General features: G+C 29.5%; 2 protein-coding genes across 2 annotated transcripts in view; one reads left to right on the top strand and one right to left on the bottom strand.

The window, feature by feature from the left end:
- Positions 1-2,378, bottom strand: part of LOC108692716 (charged multivesicular body protein 4c) — a 6,240-nt gene extending 3,862 nt beyond the window's left edge. The window contains exon 1 of the mRNA XM_018201106.1: positions 2,020-2,378. Within this exon, the coding sequence (XP_018056595.1) occupies positions 2,020-2,200 (181 nt within the window). The 5' untranslated portion in view covers positions 2,201-2,378. The remainder of the gene's footprint in view (positions 1-2,019) is intronic.
- Positions 2,379-3,769: 1,391 nt separating this feature from the next.
- Positions 3,770-15,364, top strand: part of LOC108692717 — a 52,121-nt gene continuing 40,526 nt past the window's right edge. The window contains exons 1-2 of the mRNA XM_018201108.1: positions 3,770-3,904; positions 14,125-14,259. Of these exons, the coding sequence (XP_018056597.1) occupies positions 14,145-14,259 (115 nt within the window). The 5' untranslated portion in view covers positions 3,770-3,904; positions 14,125-14,144. The remainder of the gene's footprint in view (positions 3,905-14,124; positions 14,260-15,364) is intronic.

Raw genomic sequence — 15,364 nt, 5'->3', positions numbered from 1 at the left:
TTCAATTTTGCAAATTACGCACCAAAATCTTTTTTTATTCTTGAAATAAAATCAAAGAACAGAACTAAAGTAGCACAGTAAAATACCACATATTAAATTGATAAGCAATTCAATAATTTTGATGCTAACAAGCATCTTAGAAGGACATTAATAATTTGATGCTAATATAATCACTTAAGAATCATTTAATTTATATAAATAATTTAATTTATTGCCAAAAATATTACCTTAACGAGGATTCAAATTCAGATCTCCCACATTCCATGCCAACATCCTCATCAATGAAAAAATATTTTTTCTGATAGTATAAATAAACTTATGAAATATTGATGCATATTAACAAGCAAGAGAATATATTAAAAAATAATATAAATGTAATCTCTTAATGCTTTAATAAAGTTTATAAATACATTTAGAATAATCATTGATTTATTTTCATATATATTATAGTTTTTCATAAGTAACAAGGGTTAAATTATATCTAAAACGATATTAAATATAAATATTATCAAAGAAAAATTTCTAAAAGTAAAATGCGATTTGCTGCAAAAAATGATTTTGTATATTCATATTAAGAATTTCAAAGCCTTTAGATTGATTTTTTTTTTTTGAAAAATTAATATGTATGAATATTTTAATATCATTGAATTAAGTAATCATTTTGGCATGTTTGATAGTATAATAAATTACAGGGAAATTACAGCAAAAAAAATTAAATCATCTCATAAATGATTTCAATCTAATTGACTTTTTTTTGATGATGTAAATACAAGAGCATCCAGCCACAATGCAAGATGTTTTTAGTGAATGTCATATATTTCAAATATTTATGTCAATCATATAAAATTCATAAACTGTGATCATGAAATGTGTAAATATATAATAAAGAATCATTCAAAGAATCAAAGTATCATTAATAATTTATTAAGATCATTAAAGTTCTTAAATTATAACCAATTAATATTTTATAATGATTCTTCGCGAATTCATATGACAACGAATTTTTTCATTACAACTTAAATTCTATGACAATGTTTTTAAAAAATTATATTCGTATTCTTTTTATTCTTTTAATTGTATAATTTTACTGACATACTAAAGATGGTAGCTGAAACATTTATAAATTTTATATGATTAACATAAATATTTGAAATATGACATTTGCTAAAAATACCTTATATCATGGCTGTATACTCCTCTTACTTATATACTGTTTATATTTATTAAATCACTTCTAAAACTTTGAAGATATAAATACAGTTCAAATTAATGTAAACTAGTTATATGTAAGTGTCAATAGATGTGTTCCATTTCATATATGATGCACACAATATATCATTTTATCATTGTTGTGCACTGAATATGTAAAGAAAAAGATAAAATGATACATTACCCACATCACATGCATGAAACAAAATGCATCTAATGCTATTATTTGCTGCACTGTCAAAATAATAGTAAAATTAATCCAAACTGTACTTACATTGCTTATATATTGGAAAAAATCCAATTGTTTTGGAACATTATAATACATAATATTTTTTTCTTCCTTCTCTTGAAATCTGTCACTTACCAAGTAATTAATCGATTCAATAATTTTAAAACATTTATATTTGTTCATTTTTGAAAAAGAAAAGTATTTGAAGCCAGAATTTAGGATTTTTTAAATAATTTTTTGCAACAAATTGCATTTCGAAATTTCGTTGTTAATTTAATCTTCTCCTTGTAAATACAAAACACACAATAACAATTCAACATGATGAGTACTATTATATTTGTCATACAACAACATTTTAAAATGATTGACTGACTACAGGATAGAGACATTTGACAACTCCTCTTTTTTGCAGCCAATCAATAGATTTGAAATGCTTCGTCATACAACAAATGTAATACTAGCCATAGACTGCAAATAAAAGAGATAATTCCAATTGAACTAACAGTTGAACTGTAAAAGTCAAATACAATTATAAAATTAGTGAACATGAAATACAAAAGGGGAAAGTCTGCGAGTTATACCTCGCTTGTTCTTCGACGCATTTTTCTTCGCTATTAATATTTCATTATCAATTTTGCTCTCCAAGAACTCCTGTTTCTTTATCAACATATCCTCTGTTTCACGTAACTTCTGAATTGCTTCGGCTGTTGAAGGAGCAGTTGGCTCCTTCTTCCCACCAAACACTTTGCTGAAGAAACTCATTGCGTTGCGCGTTTGTCTCCGATTTATCAAATAATTAAAAATCACTTTCGATCGTATGCGATGATCTGTGCACGTGTTTTGAGGTTGAAACAATCGAAATCAAAAATGCATCTAATACTATGAAATCATCATCGCCATGTTCCTTCCAGGACTTCCGCACGAAAATTACTGTAGCACTTTATGCCATCTTACGTCAGAGCCTTGTATTATTTCAATATTAGCCAACTGTAAAGTACCATTTCATGGGACGCTGAAAAGTAAAGTCACTAGATCTGATGAAATACCGCAATTGGCTGCGTTCAGCAGAACACAATAGTTCTTATGATTCTCTGCTGAGATTGAACCATTCCTCTTGATCTAAAAGCATAACCTAATCAATGTAAAGAAAACTTCCAACAGTTACAACATAAACGTTCTGCTGAACGCAATCATTAATTTCAGAGTGCCGTCCCATAGAGCGGAAATTGGCAACAGAACGGAACTCGCGGAATCAATACGACGATCAGGGTGCCATTACGCAGAAACGTGGAAGACAGAATTAACTAAACTTTAGTAGATTTCCACCTTTCCGTGCGTTCCCGCCTTTAATCTCCTAATATTAGGGCGTATTCACACCTTGGACGGAAAAGCAGCAGCCAATCAAAACTCTAACTGATAGTCTACAATTCCGACTTTTTGTATTACTTATCAGCGCGAGTTTTGATTGGCTACTGCTTTTCTGCTTTCCGCTTTTCAAGGTGTGAACTTGCCCTTATATGGAGCACAATTTCCGCAAAAAAGCGGAACATATAATGACAAACACACTTTTGTATTCATTTTAAAAAATTGTATTCGTTTAATTCAGTGCAATTTTTATCAATATGTTTAGCTTTTCAGTTTATGTATTGAATATAAGCATTTTAATCAATAAATAAAAATTAATAATTTCTAATTCCCTATTCCGCCTTTCCGCTCAATTTATGCATGTAATATTAGCATTGTTCGTTTTGTCTTTCGGGAACTGCTCGGAGTTGCTCCGAATAAATCCAGCGTATTTGAAATATAGGATTCACACTATGTGCGATATCATTCGGGAGACGTTGTATGTCGTGCCGTAAGAAATTAACCAATCATGATCGATTGTATCTTTCCATGCGACAGACGACAATCGAATACGCATGCGTTCAACATCCGACGCCGACATACGACGTATTGTAGAACAAGTCTAACAATGAATGTCAGATGTCGTATGATGGATGTCGTAGAATTGTGTGTGAATCATGAGTTTGTCGCGTCGCATGCTCTAACACGCTCCACACTACATACTACAGTCGAGTATTCCCCTGTTACAATCTAACGAGGGGAACTTGACTATAGTTGATTCTTATATTCTAATCCGAATTAAACTTTCGGTGGAAATTAGACTATTGATCCCAGCAAACGAGAATGGATTAAAATGGATTAAAATTTTTTTAATGCGAACTTTAAATCCATAAAAATGAATTGAAATGGATTGGATCCTAGCTGACACTAGTTTAATATTCGAAATAAAAAAAACATTCATATTTAAGGGTTACAAATTTTATTCCTAAGACATTTATAATAATTATAAACTACTGAAAATTAACTACTTCACAAATTGGTATTAAAAAACGCACCTTAATGGGATTTGAACCTCTGGATTATAAATCTTCTACGTTACCCGCTACACCACTTCTTCAATTGGTAAATGTGTTATTCATTCTCTACTTCAATTACAACCAGCTAAATCAGTACACAAAATTATATAGATATAATATAAATATCATAATTTAGCAGATATAATAAAATATAAATACATAATTTACATTACTATAAGACAACATTAGGTAAGTGTCGGATAATCTAGTCTCGCTTGGCCGATGTTGCACGTCGTTATTATATCATTAGTCTAATATTCGGGCTGTGTTCGACTTGATTTGCGAGTGTTATGTCAATCATTCATTTTACTTCTAATCAAAAAGAAACAAAACAACTCAAGCTCAATTATTTTTACAACTCAATTATTTTTACTTTTTTGAACTTAGTTGGATTAAAATGAAAAATTTCCTACTTATAATTTTGAATAATTTAAGCATTTGATCCATTTTTAAATAAACATTTTTTTTTATTCAATTAGACTGTAAAACTGCATTTCATATTCAGATTATTGAATTGAGTAGTATTCACATTGCACAGAAATTGCTGATACTATTTTTAAATTGAAAGGCATAGAAATATTTCTATAAATTTTTATAAATTTCTATAAGCAATTTCTATAAATAAATAAAAATGCATTCAGAATTGAAAAGACATAGACATTTGTGAGTATTAATTAAATTTTTGGCATCCAAAAGTGATTGCTAGCATTTCCTTTTTAATTTGAGCATATCTTTGTACTCATATCCTGACACTCTGTCAGAGATTTTGACGCATACGTTATATGTACTTAATTCTATAAAATCACTGCCCCCATACCATTCTTCGAGCTATTAACCGACAGAATAATTTCCGCATTACTGTCAAAAAATTTTAAGATTGAACTTTAAGATTGAACTGTTAATGTTTTTTTAATATCATTAAATTCTTTTTCGTGGTTATTTATCCATAGCCACTCTATATCATGTTTCATTAGTTGTCATATATTTGTTGTTCTTTGTACTAAGTTGGAAATAAATCGGCTTACGTACGCTATCATGTTCATGAATCTACTCAATTTTTTCGCGTTTTTTGTTTTTATCTGCCTGATTGCTTCAACTCTGTTTGGATTCAGGCTAATGCCTTTTTCTGAAAATATATGACTTGTATATTTAACCTTGATCTGATGGAATTTCCATTTATCTTTGTAACTTTACTCTACTTTCTAACTTTTTCTAGAATTTTTAATACTTTGTCATGTTCTTCACGAGTTTTTGTATGAATAATTATATTGTCTATGTAAATTGTACACCCTGGGATTCCCTCAAATAATTGTGAAAAAATTCTATAAAAAATTTCTAATGCATTAGAGATAAGTAATCCCGTAAGGTCTAATTTTAGAAATTTATACCTCCCAAATGGAATTGTGAATGTTATTAATTTAGACACTGCTTTTGTCAATTCTATTTGCCAAAATCCTTTGTTGACATCTAACATCTGAAAATTATTTACTGCCTGCCATTTCTCTTGTTAATAATATATAAATAATAATGTTCATCAAAAGTTGGTAATTCATAGCGCTCTCTTAGAATGTTGTCATTTAGTGTCCGTAGATCCAAACAGATTCGAATTTTATCATTTGTTTTTTTAACGATTACAATAGGATTAACATATTCCGGATTTTATTACTCGCTCTGCTATGTCGTCACTACACATTCCTCTTTAAGTTTGTCTACAATGCGGAAAGGGACTTTTCGACAGGGTGTTACAATAGTTTCATAATTTTGTTTTAATTTAATGTCTACTGTTTTTATTCGTTCTATTCCCTTGAACAAATCCTTAAACTCAGTTACTAAATCACACTTGCTCTCATTGATTGCTTCTACTAGTACCGCAAGATTCAGAGTTTTAATAGGTTTAATCCCTAGCACCATTTCAGTCCTTGGTTTTGTCTTAATTATCAAAAATTTCAAGGTATGACTTTTTCCTTTATATTTTACTCCTAAGATACATTTTTCAAGAACACCCAATGAACTCCCTGAGTAACTAGTAGTCACTAGTAGCTTTAATCATGCACGATACTAATGTGTGTATTAAACCTAGTCTTTTAAATAAATATTCCGGAATTGCATTCGCTTGTGTTCCTGAGTCTAATTTAAATGTTACTCGTACTATCTTGTTGATTTCCGTTAAATTTTGATATATCAGTCATCTTCGTTGTTCTCCCATATATCCTAGCGTATGTGTCTCTTTTTTTATTATTAAATTCTAATTAATCCTAATTCATGCAATTCTGTCTGTGCAATTCTGACTGTCACTATCCTGTTTGTCAGTGTTATCAACATTTATTTCTCTTCGTATTCCTACATACTTTTGCATAATGTCCTATTTTTCTATAGTTCATACATTTCTGACTGCTGGGCATGAGTTATAACCATGCCACTCTAATCTACATCTTACACACTTGTTTGCTGCTGGTTGCTTAGCGTTGTTGTCCCTCCTTCTTTGCTGTCGTCGTCGTCCTCCTTATATACTGCTTTGTTGCCAGTTGCCTATTATCGTTTTTACCAGATTGTCTCGGATTTCTACTGCTATCATGTTTTCCTGCTCCTTTACCGTCTTTGTTGTGTTGTTTTAGTCTTGATGTGCCATGTGCAACAGCACCAATTTCAACTTTTTGTTCATCATATAGATTTTTTAAGTCCCGATGCATTCAGCTGCTCGACACATTTTTTTTTTATTTTGTCTAAATTCAATCCGTCTTCTCTTGGCAACCTGTCCTTTATTTTTGTATTGTATATGCCACATAAAAAATTCTATCCTTGATTAAATTATGCTTTCAAAGTTGCAAGAAACTCTGCTAGTTTCCGAGATCTCATAAGAAATTGAATGATTCAGTTGACTTTTGCGTTCTCACATTCAATTTGTGTCTCTCCACACTTTCGTTTTTGGTATAAAATACGCATCAAGTTTTGCAATAATCGCATCTATCGATTTTAGCTTCTTTTCTGCCCAACGTATCTATTACGTCAAACACTTGTTTACCTAGACAGTGCATTAATAAGGCTGCTTTGATTTCTTCCGGTATTTTATCTGTGCTACTAAATATAAATTGAAACTCTTCTTAAATTTTTTCCAATTTAGAGCCTGGTCACTTTCCTATTGACTGTGATTGTTTCAGGAATTCCATTATGTTGTCTAGCCTAATGTCTTGTCCGATATTACAAACACGTATTTTTTCCCAGTAGTTTGTAGCAAATTCGCATTTAAGATTCTGTCGACTGCGTCATGTTATGTGGGCGGAGGTATTTTATGAGAATACTAAATGATCACTGTGAAATAACATATGGTTTATTGGATAAGTGTATAACAGGAATAATTCACATCGCTCCGTGCCGCCATGTCTCTGTTCTCTCCTTCGCGGGATAGTGATGAAAGGCCAACCTTATTACAAATAGTTTCCTGAGGAGCGCTTCCACCAATTCCCTAACATAAAATGCAAGTGATACTATCTTTTGTTACTTAACTCTAATAATATGTTCGTATAAAAAAAGATTTGATATCAACAATTGGTGCCAAGTTAAATTCCATATAAAATTAAATAAATAATATAAATTTTAATGATATGTTTTATACGAATGATACGTATTATTCATATAAAAGATTTGATATCAATAAAACTATACAAAACTTTATATATCATTCATAAAAAAGATTTGATATCAACATTTGGCACGAAATTAAATCCTATGTAATTCGAAATTAAATAAATAATATCAACTTTAATGATATATATTATTTGTATAAAAGATTTGATATCAACAACTAATGCCAACTTAAATCCCATACCAAATTAAATAAAGTATATGAATAAGTAAACAATTAGGAATTATATTCTTTACTTAATTAGTATGAGATTTAAGTTGGCGTTAGTTGTTGATATCAAATCTTTTATATGAATAATACAGATCATTAAAGTTGATATTATTTATTTAATTTGATATCTGAATTACATAGGATTTAATTTCGTGCCAATTATTGATATCAAATTTTTTATACGAATGATACACATCATTAGAGTTAAGTAATAAAAGATAGTACCACTTGCATTTTACTTTTTAATTTGATAGAATTTAACTTGATTAAGATTGTAGTATCTAGGTTTTAATTTTTCATTTGATACATTAATTTTTTTAAGGAATAGTAATTTTTGATAGAGAATTAAAATTGCTATTATTTGGATTGGCATAAAAATTAAAAAGACTTTCAATAAGAATCTTTGAAGAAAAATTAAAATTACTATTAATTAGATTGGATATTTAGGTTTTATTCGAGAAGCACATATACTTTGCGCCTTTTTTTACTTTTTTTAAAAAGATAACGTTTGTACTGATATCACGCATTTGTAGTGAACATCTTTATAAACAATTTATCTTATAATTCAAAGAAATAGATTTTCCTTTGATTATTAAATATAATTTAGAGAAATTTGATAATATAGAAGTTTCTCTTTCGTTTTGAAGGATATTGTTCCGATTCTACGGAAAAATGTATTTTTAATTTTGTATAATTTTGTATAGCCTTCCGCATTCTAATTTTAATTTGTAAATGCAACGTTATGAATTTTAACGCAAATTGTATTATCTAAATAATATACGCGCGATTTTTCCAACTTTCAGAGAAAATTGCGAGAATTAAGAGTTAAAAAATTATATACTTCGAACGATCGTTTATTTCTTTTCTTTAACTGCCTGCTCATCCAAAGTAAGAATTTTACTTTCAATAAACTCTGCTTCGAGAGAAATAAAACAAGATATTAATAATTAAAGTCAAATATTATTCAGGTTAAAAGTTCTGTTAGCCATGAAATATTGTGAAATTCTCTGCTTTAAAACGTATTTTCGATTTTAAAAACACAAGTTACTTTCTTATATTTTAAAACAGAGAAATGAAAATTTTACCATAGTGTCTGCAGTATGCTTGTATCGCAGTATTTTGTAGTTGTAAGAAACTTCCTAACCTGAATAATTGTGACTAATATCATCACGATTCACGACACTTTTTTTTATCAAGCCTTTATTTTTATGCGAAAACATATTGATTGAATGTATTTTTATCAATTAATTAAAACTTGATTTATTATTAAATTAAAACTTGATTGAGTTCGAATGCGACCGTAATCTTACTCATGTAGAATGTGTTCTGAATAACCTAGACACCTACTTCTTTGGTAACAAATATCTGAACACTCAGTTCCTCGGGCATGCAGAATACCTAGCCTCGATTACGAGCTTGATATTTCATCTTTCTTGCATAATCACGCCATGCACGTCACAGCCGTCTTTTTCTTCTTATTGATTAGGCTCCTGCCTCTCATGTATATTGACAACACGGTCAGATCGTCTTTATGAGAGATATAAAAACTAAAAGTGGTGCAATGCCCACGAAAATGACGAAGCCCGCCCGGGTATGGACACTGGGCGCCTGCATTTACGGCGTCACGCGTGGACGCGCATCAGGACGAACGGGTCGTTCAAAATCAGGAGACGACTATGTGTATTTCAATGCTCAGTCAAAGTTAGCAACACTTTCAAAAATAACTTGTAGCACCCGAGCTGAGACGCATCCATCGTGAGCGAGTGGTTCTTCAGAATTCCGATCAAAATAATTAAAAAATTAAATATTAATTTTGAATATCCGCCATCGATAGCTTGATACGCGGGGAATAGGAATTGCCTGGCAAGCGCCTCACACTTCGTACCAACGCGAGTCACAAACGTCATAACTAAAATGTGCAGCATCCAAGCGCTTGTACTGCCATCTACTGTCAGATGGTGCAATAGTACATTTTTCTTCTGATCGACGACATTAATAAAGTCAAAGATTTCAGATTTTACATCGCAATATCTCCGCTCGTAGGGCACGTAGAGAAAAATACTTTCTTTATATATTTTGAGCGGATGCAATCGATTGAGCACACTTAGAATCTGATCAGTTCAGCTCTTATTGAGATCCAATAATCTCAATTTCTGGCAACTTGCCGGTTCACGTAAAGTCTCCACGGCAGTATCGCTGCGCGTAGCTTAGCATCGAGATTACCAATATTTCCAGATAAATTAATTTGATTTAACAAATATTTCTTTTTATTGAGTAAATATTTATTTATTGTAAGTAAATGTTCAGTTGGCTGATTAAACTCAACATTTATTAAAAAATTTCTGTTTTCTTATAAAAATTAGAACGCTTCAGAAATGTTGAAAAATATATATCTTTTTTAAAATCCTTTATATATGAATTCTGTAATATTCTAAGATTTTTCATTCTATACTCTCCGAAAAACATAAAATTTGAAGAAGATTTTTATAAGTTCTCTAACTAGTGTGACTATTTATACATTGATATTCTAAATTATAATCATATTCTGATATGATAAATTTATAAAAATATTATGGAATATTATGAAAACTTTTTTTTCATCAGAGTGATATTGCTTTTATATATTTTTCACCAGAGTGACATTGCTTTTATAACGAGAATAGAAATAATATTGCTATTTCTTTATGTAGTGAATTTTCAATATGAACACACAGTTCTAGTGTACTAATCATACATGCATCGCCAAACACCAACTATGCAACAGGATTAACAACTATAGCGGCGGTTTCGACTATAGCAACATGACAATATTTGTGAAGCAGAATCGTCCGTGTGATCCGATTATAGAAAAAGTGAAAAGATACAAAATTGATAACCGATGATCATTGATAACAATTTTGCATGAAATATAGAGCTTTAAAATGCTTCTTCACCAAGCTCGAAATCATTTTTTGTTGTTATTCTAAATTTAAGATCATCGCTATCAGACCGCTATCATTAGCTAAAATTATTAGTTGTAATTCTTTCTAATATGAGCTGTATGAAGTTCGACTAGTTGTAATTGAATTTTATTGCGTGCGTGCATACGTGAGTGTGTTCAATTCTGATCAATCTAACTCCACGCAGTTCATATTAGGAAAAATTACAATCATAATTTTGATCAATAACGGTATTTTAAATCGGAAATAATTTAGTAAAAAGCGCTCGCATCGAGCTCAGTAAAGGACTAGTTTAAAAATAATACTATTCTTTCAAGTGCATTTTGTTCCATTGACCTGTGACATCTGATTCACGTCACGTCATGTACTATTGCCAGGGTAGTGGTGGGAATTAACTAATTACTTGTAACTAAGTTACAATTACAGTTACTTTTTTTCAGTAACTGTAACTTAACTAGTTCCTTTTTTCTATCTGTAACTGTAACTTAATCTAGTTACAGTAGTAGTTTCTTCCAACTACTAATTAGTAACTAATTTAACAATAAAGTAACTTTTACATTTAACAATAAAGTAACTTTTTAAATTTATTTGTCAATTTAATGTGATTGATTAAAATCTGAATACTGATTAAAGCTATGATCCACTTGATGCTACAAATGCTTCGAAGTATTTTTTGATCAGCTTATAAAATTCTTTCTTTCAATTGATCAATCAAATGTTTTGAAGTATTTGTAGTGTTAAAAGTGCGTTTCCACTTTACATACGCAACACTCGCGTGTATCATTTTATTATTTTTAATATTTGTAAACAACAAGGTTAAAGTATGTTTTATAACGCAGCCCAGAGCGAGTATTTTATTATTTTATCTGTTATTTGAATTATTTCGTATTCCCGTGAAATTTAAAGAATTTTTAAATAAAATTATATATTGAAAACGTAAATTTGTTTCTTTGAGCACTAATGATATTGATGTCACTCATATTATTCTGTCATAATAACTGAAAAATAAAGGGCTCTGCACAATAAAAAGAATAGGGAACAGAGAATAGAGAATAAGAATTTCAACCTATCAGAAACTGTGTATTCCACAATACATGATTTCTAATAGATTGAATTCTTATTCTCTGTTCTCTTATCTTATGTTCCTTATTTCTTTTATTGTGCCCCTAACTGAAAAGTTACTTTTTTAGTAACTGTAATTGTAACGAATTAATTTTTAGTCTCAGTAACTTGGAATTGTAACTAATTACTATTGAAAGAAAAAAATTGTAATTGCAACTAATTATTTTTACAAAGTAACTTTTCCTGACTATTGCAAACTCGGATTTTTGATTATCAATTTGATTATCATCTTCTTACTTCGTTATCTGCCATTTAAAAATAATAGCCGAAAATTTCTGAAAATGGAGCTTCATTGTAATATATTTTTATCTTTATTATCACATTTGAAATTTGATAAATTATTTCCAAATTTTGCTTTACTGAGTAGTAGAATTATTACATGTAATGTTATTATAATAATCGAAAATGTAATTAATGTTATTACAATTATCGAAATAATTAGTGTAAATAATTATTATATTATTATTTACATATTTGTAATAATATCTCATAAAACAATTGCAGTCATTGCTATTTCAATCTTCACAAATTCTTTCACTTTAATACCTGGAGCGTAAATTCCATGCAGCAACGCCTGTAAAGCGTAGAATAAGTGTAGCTTCATAGCGCTTTCACAACACTTTCCGAGCGCGCTTTACAAACGCTGCTATACTACGCGGGAAATGCTATAAAACTGCATTTATCCTGCGCTGATATCTATACGCTTTTATATAGCGTTTTCTGAGCGTTTTGCAGATGCTGTTATAAAAGATACTGTTAACGTATTACGAAACTGCATGTTCTGCACCAATTGTATGCGCTTATGTGCACTTTTCAGAATGAATTTTGAAAACGCTTTTAAAGCATTAAAAAACTGCTAAAAACATGCACCTGCATAAGCGTTTTTTTAGTGCTTTATAAGCACTGCTGTGCTATAGCAGTAAGTAATTTTATCATGCTTATTCTGGAATATGAAACTAATACTTGTTTTAATAAAACTGGATTAATTTTTTTACCAAGATTGTAATGTTCTATTAAATATTTTTTCTAATATTTACCACAATATTTACGATAAATATTTCATAATAAATATGATAAGTCTTCATAATCAGCAATCTAAGACCACAATAATATTTACAAAATATGATTATTTTAACAAATTTTTAAATTTAAACGGGACTCCCCTATATAAATAGTTCAATGTTTTACAAAATAACACCAGAATTTTTTCAGATTTGTTTAGACAATTTTAATTCGTGCCATTGGTGTACGGATAAATGGAAAAACACCTTTGCGGACAAAATTCAGCCGACGCTTTAATTCTTATTCAATTTAAATATTTTTTTTTTAATTTGTTCAAAATTGAATGAGCTAAAAGCTCATTCTGTATAAATTTGAATTACGTTTAAAATAAAAATGGCCGATTCAATGAAATAAGCAAAAAGAAATTAAAATTATTCGATAACGAATATTAAATCGCGCGTGGCTATTTTTAATTAAAGAAAAACTTTGAAATTGGTTAAGAATTAGAGCATCGACTGAATTTTTTTGTCTACTATGCATGCCTTAACATTTAGAAAGATTCTGCAGTTAAGTTTTTGTTGAAAAATAGATGCGATGCAAATCGGTGTTGAATCGCGGTAAAAATAGATATGCAAGATGCAAATGCGTGATACATTTTATTACGTATATCTATTTTTGATACTGCGATTTAAAATCGACTTGCATATCGTTTTTTTTTTAACAAAAAACTTAACTTGCAGAGCTTTTTTTAGGCTCCTCCCAATGAGCGGAAAAATTTGGCTGATACTCTAATTCTTAATCAATTTTGAAGTTTTTTTAATTTGCTCGAAATTGAATGAACTATAGACACTTAAAGTCATCAATCCAATGAAGTAAGTAAAAAAATCAATATTACATGATAACGAATATTGGATCGGCCATTTTTAATTTGGACCATAATTAAAATTTACGCAGAATGGGCTTTTAGCTCATTCAATTTCGAACAAATTAAAAAGAACTTTAAAATTAGTTAAGAATTAGAGCATCGGCTGAATTGTATCCATAAAAGTGTATTTCCGTCTTCCATGTCTCGTAGGCACGGATTAAAATTATTCAAAAAAGTCAGAAAAAATTCTAGTTTTTTTGAGATATTAAATCATCTTTGGTGATGTCCTGATTAAATTTAAAAAATTATTAAAATGACGATCATCTTTACATATACCGTTTTTTATATACATTTTTTAACACTTTACGTTTTAAACGCTTTATAAGCATTATGTGTTACTTGGAATCAAATTGAAATTAGATATCGCGCGAGATTTAATCATCCAATGGCAGGCCTTTGGGTAATTTTAGTTGTATGATACACAGAGACTGCGCTACATTGCGGGATGCTGTATAATCAATACTGTCATGCTCCGGACCAAAAAGCGGAATCGAGAAACTGCGTGTCATCTAACAATATCATGAAAACTGAAAGACACACTTGTGCACCAGATATCGATGGTGAGTGAGGATATTTTTCGATTTTTACGTCAACTATTTAAATATCTAGAAAATCTAGGAAGTGATGATGCTCACATCATTCGAGATGACATTCTCTCCCTCTCTCTCTCTCTCTCTTTCTCTTTCTTTCTCTTTCTCTCTCTCTCTCTCTCTCTCTCTCTCTCTCTCTCTCTCTCTCTCTCCAATGTTCTCTGCATAAAACATTGCATAAAGAATAATCGTTGTATTTGTTATAAATCTCTAAGATAAATCAGAATCATAGATGTTAATTAAACGAAGATAAAAATATAAAGTATAAAAATTTCTCTTACAGAATAATATAGTTCAGAGGTATAATAATATTTAAAATAAAAACTAAAATAAATATAAGAGTAAAATAATTCAGATTACTTCAATTGTTCGATTTTCTAGAAAAATAATAAATATTATAATTCGGCTCAAAATTTAATTTTAATATTAGATTAATATTATATTAATAAATAAAAAGGGGTCATGAGTCAAAGCAAGTTATTGCTGATATTTTAATATAAAACATTTTATAAACAAACTTTTCGATTTTCTAGGAGAGTCTTCCCAATGCTAAAATACATAATAAAGTCAATTTTAAACTAAATAGTAAAATTAATAATAAATTAATCTCTCCATTTCGATAAGTAACTGTATATTGTACATGGGTTATATTGTACATGTCAATCAAACTGTTTCACTACTGGACTTCTTAGTTAAAATAATACTTTTAAATTCAAATCAATTGATGTGTTCAATGAAGTGTTAATTGATTGTTAATAAGCGTCTAATTAAAAATATGTATTTTTATCTAGTTTAAAATTGACTTTAATACTTATTTTAAAATTGAGAAATTGAGAAAGATCCCGATAAAGATTAATTACAGTGAAAATTTAAAAGTAAAATATTGTATATTTCCGAGAAAAAATATTATGCATATGGACATATTTTATATATAATTATATATAATTATATAATTACAGGTATAGGTACATATATTTTAATTTTGCAAAGTTTCAGATTTTTACGAGTTTTCAGATTGAACCTTTCTTATATAAGTATTCCCATAGCTGTAATTTTTGATACACTATAGCGCGTT

This window comes from Atta colombica, unplaced genomic scaffold, assembly GCF_001594045.1.
Source record: "Atta colombica isolate Treedump-2 unplaced genomic scaffold, Acol1.0 scaffold80, whole genome shotgun sequence".
NCBI lineage: Eukaryota > Metazoa > Arthropoda > Insecta > Hymenoptera > Formicidae > Atta > Atta colombica.
Note: the sequence above shows the minus strand (reverse complement) of the source record. Positions and strands in the feature narration are given on the sequence as shown.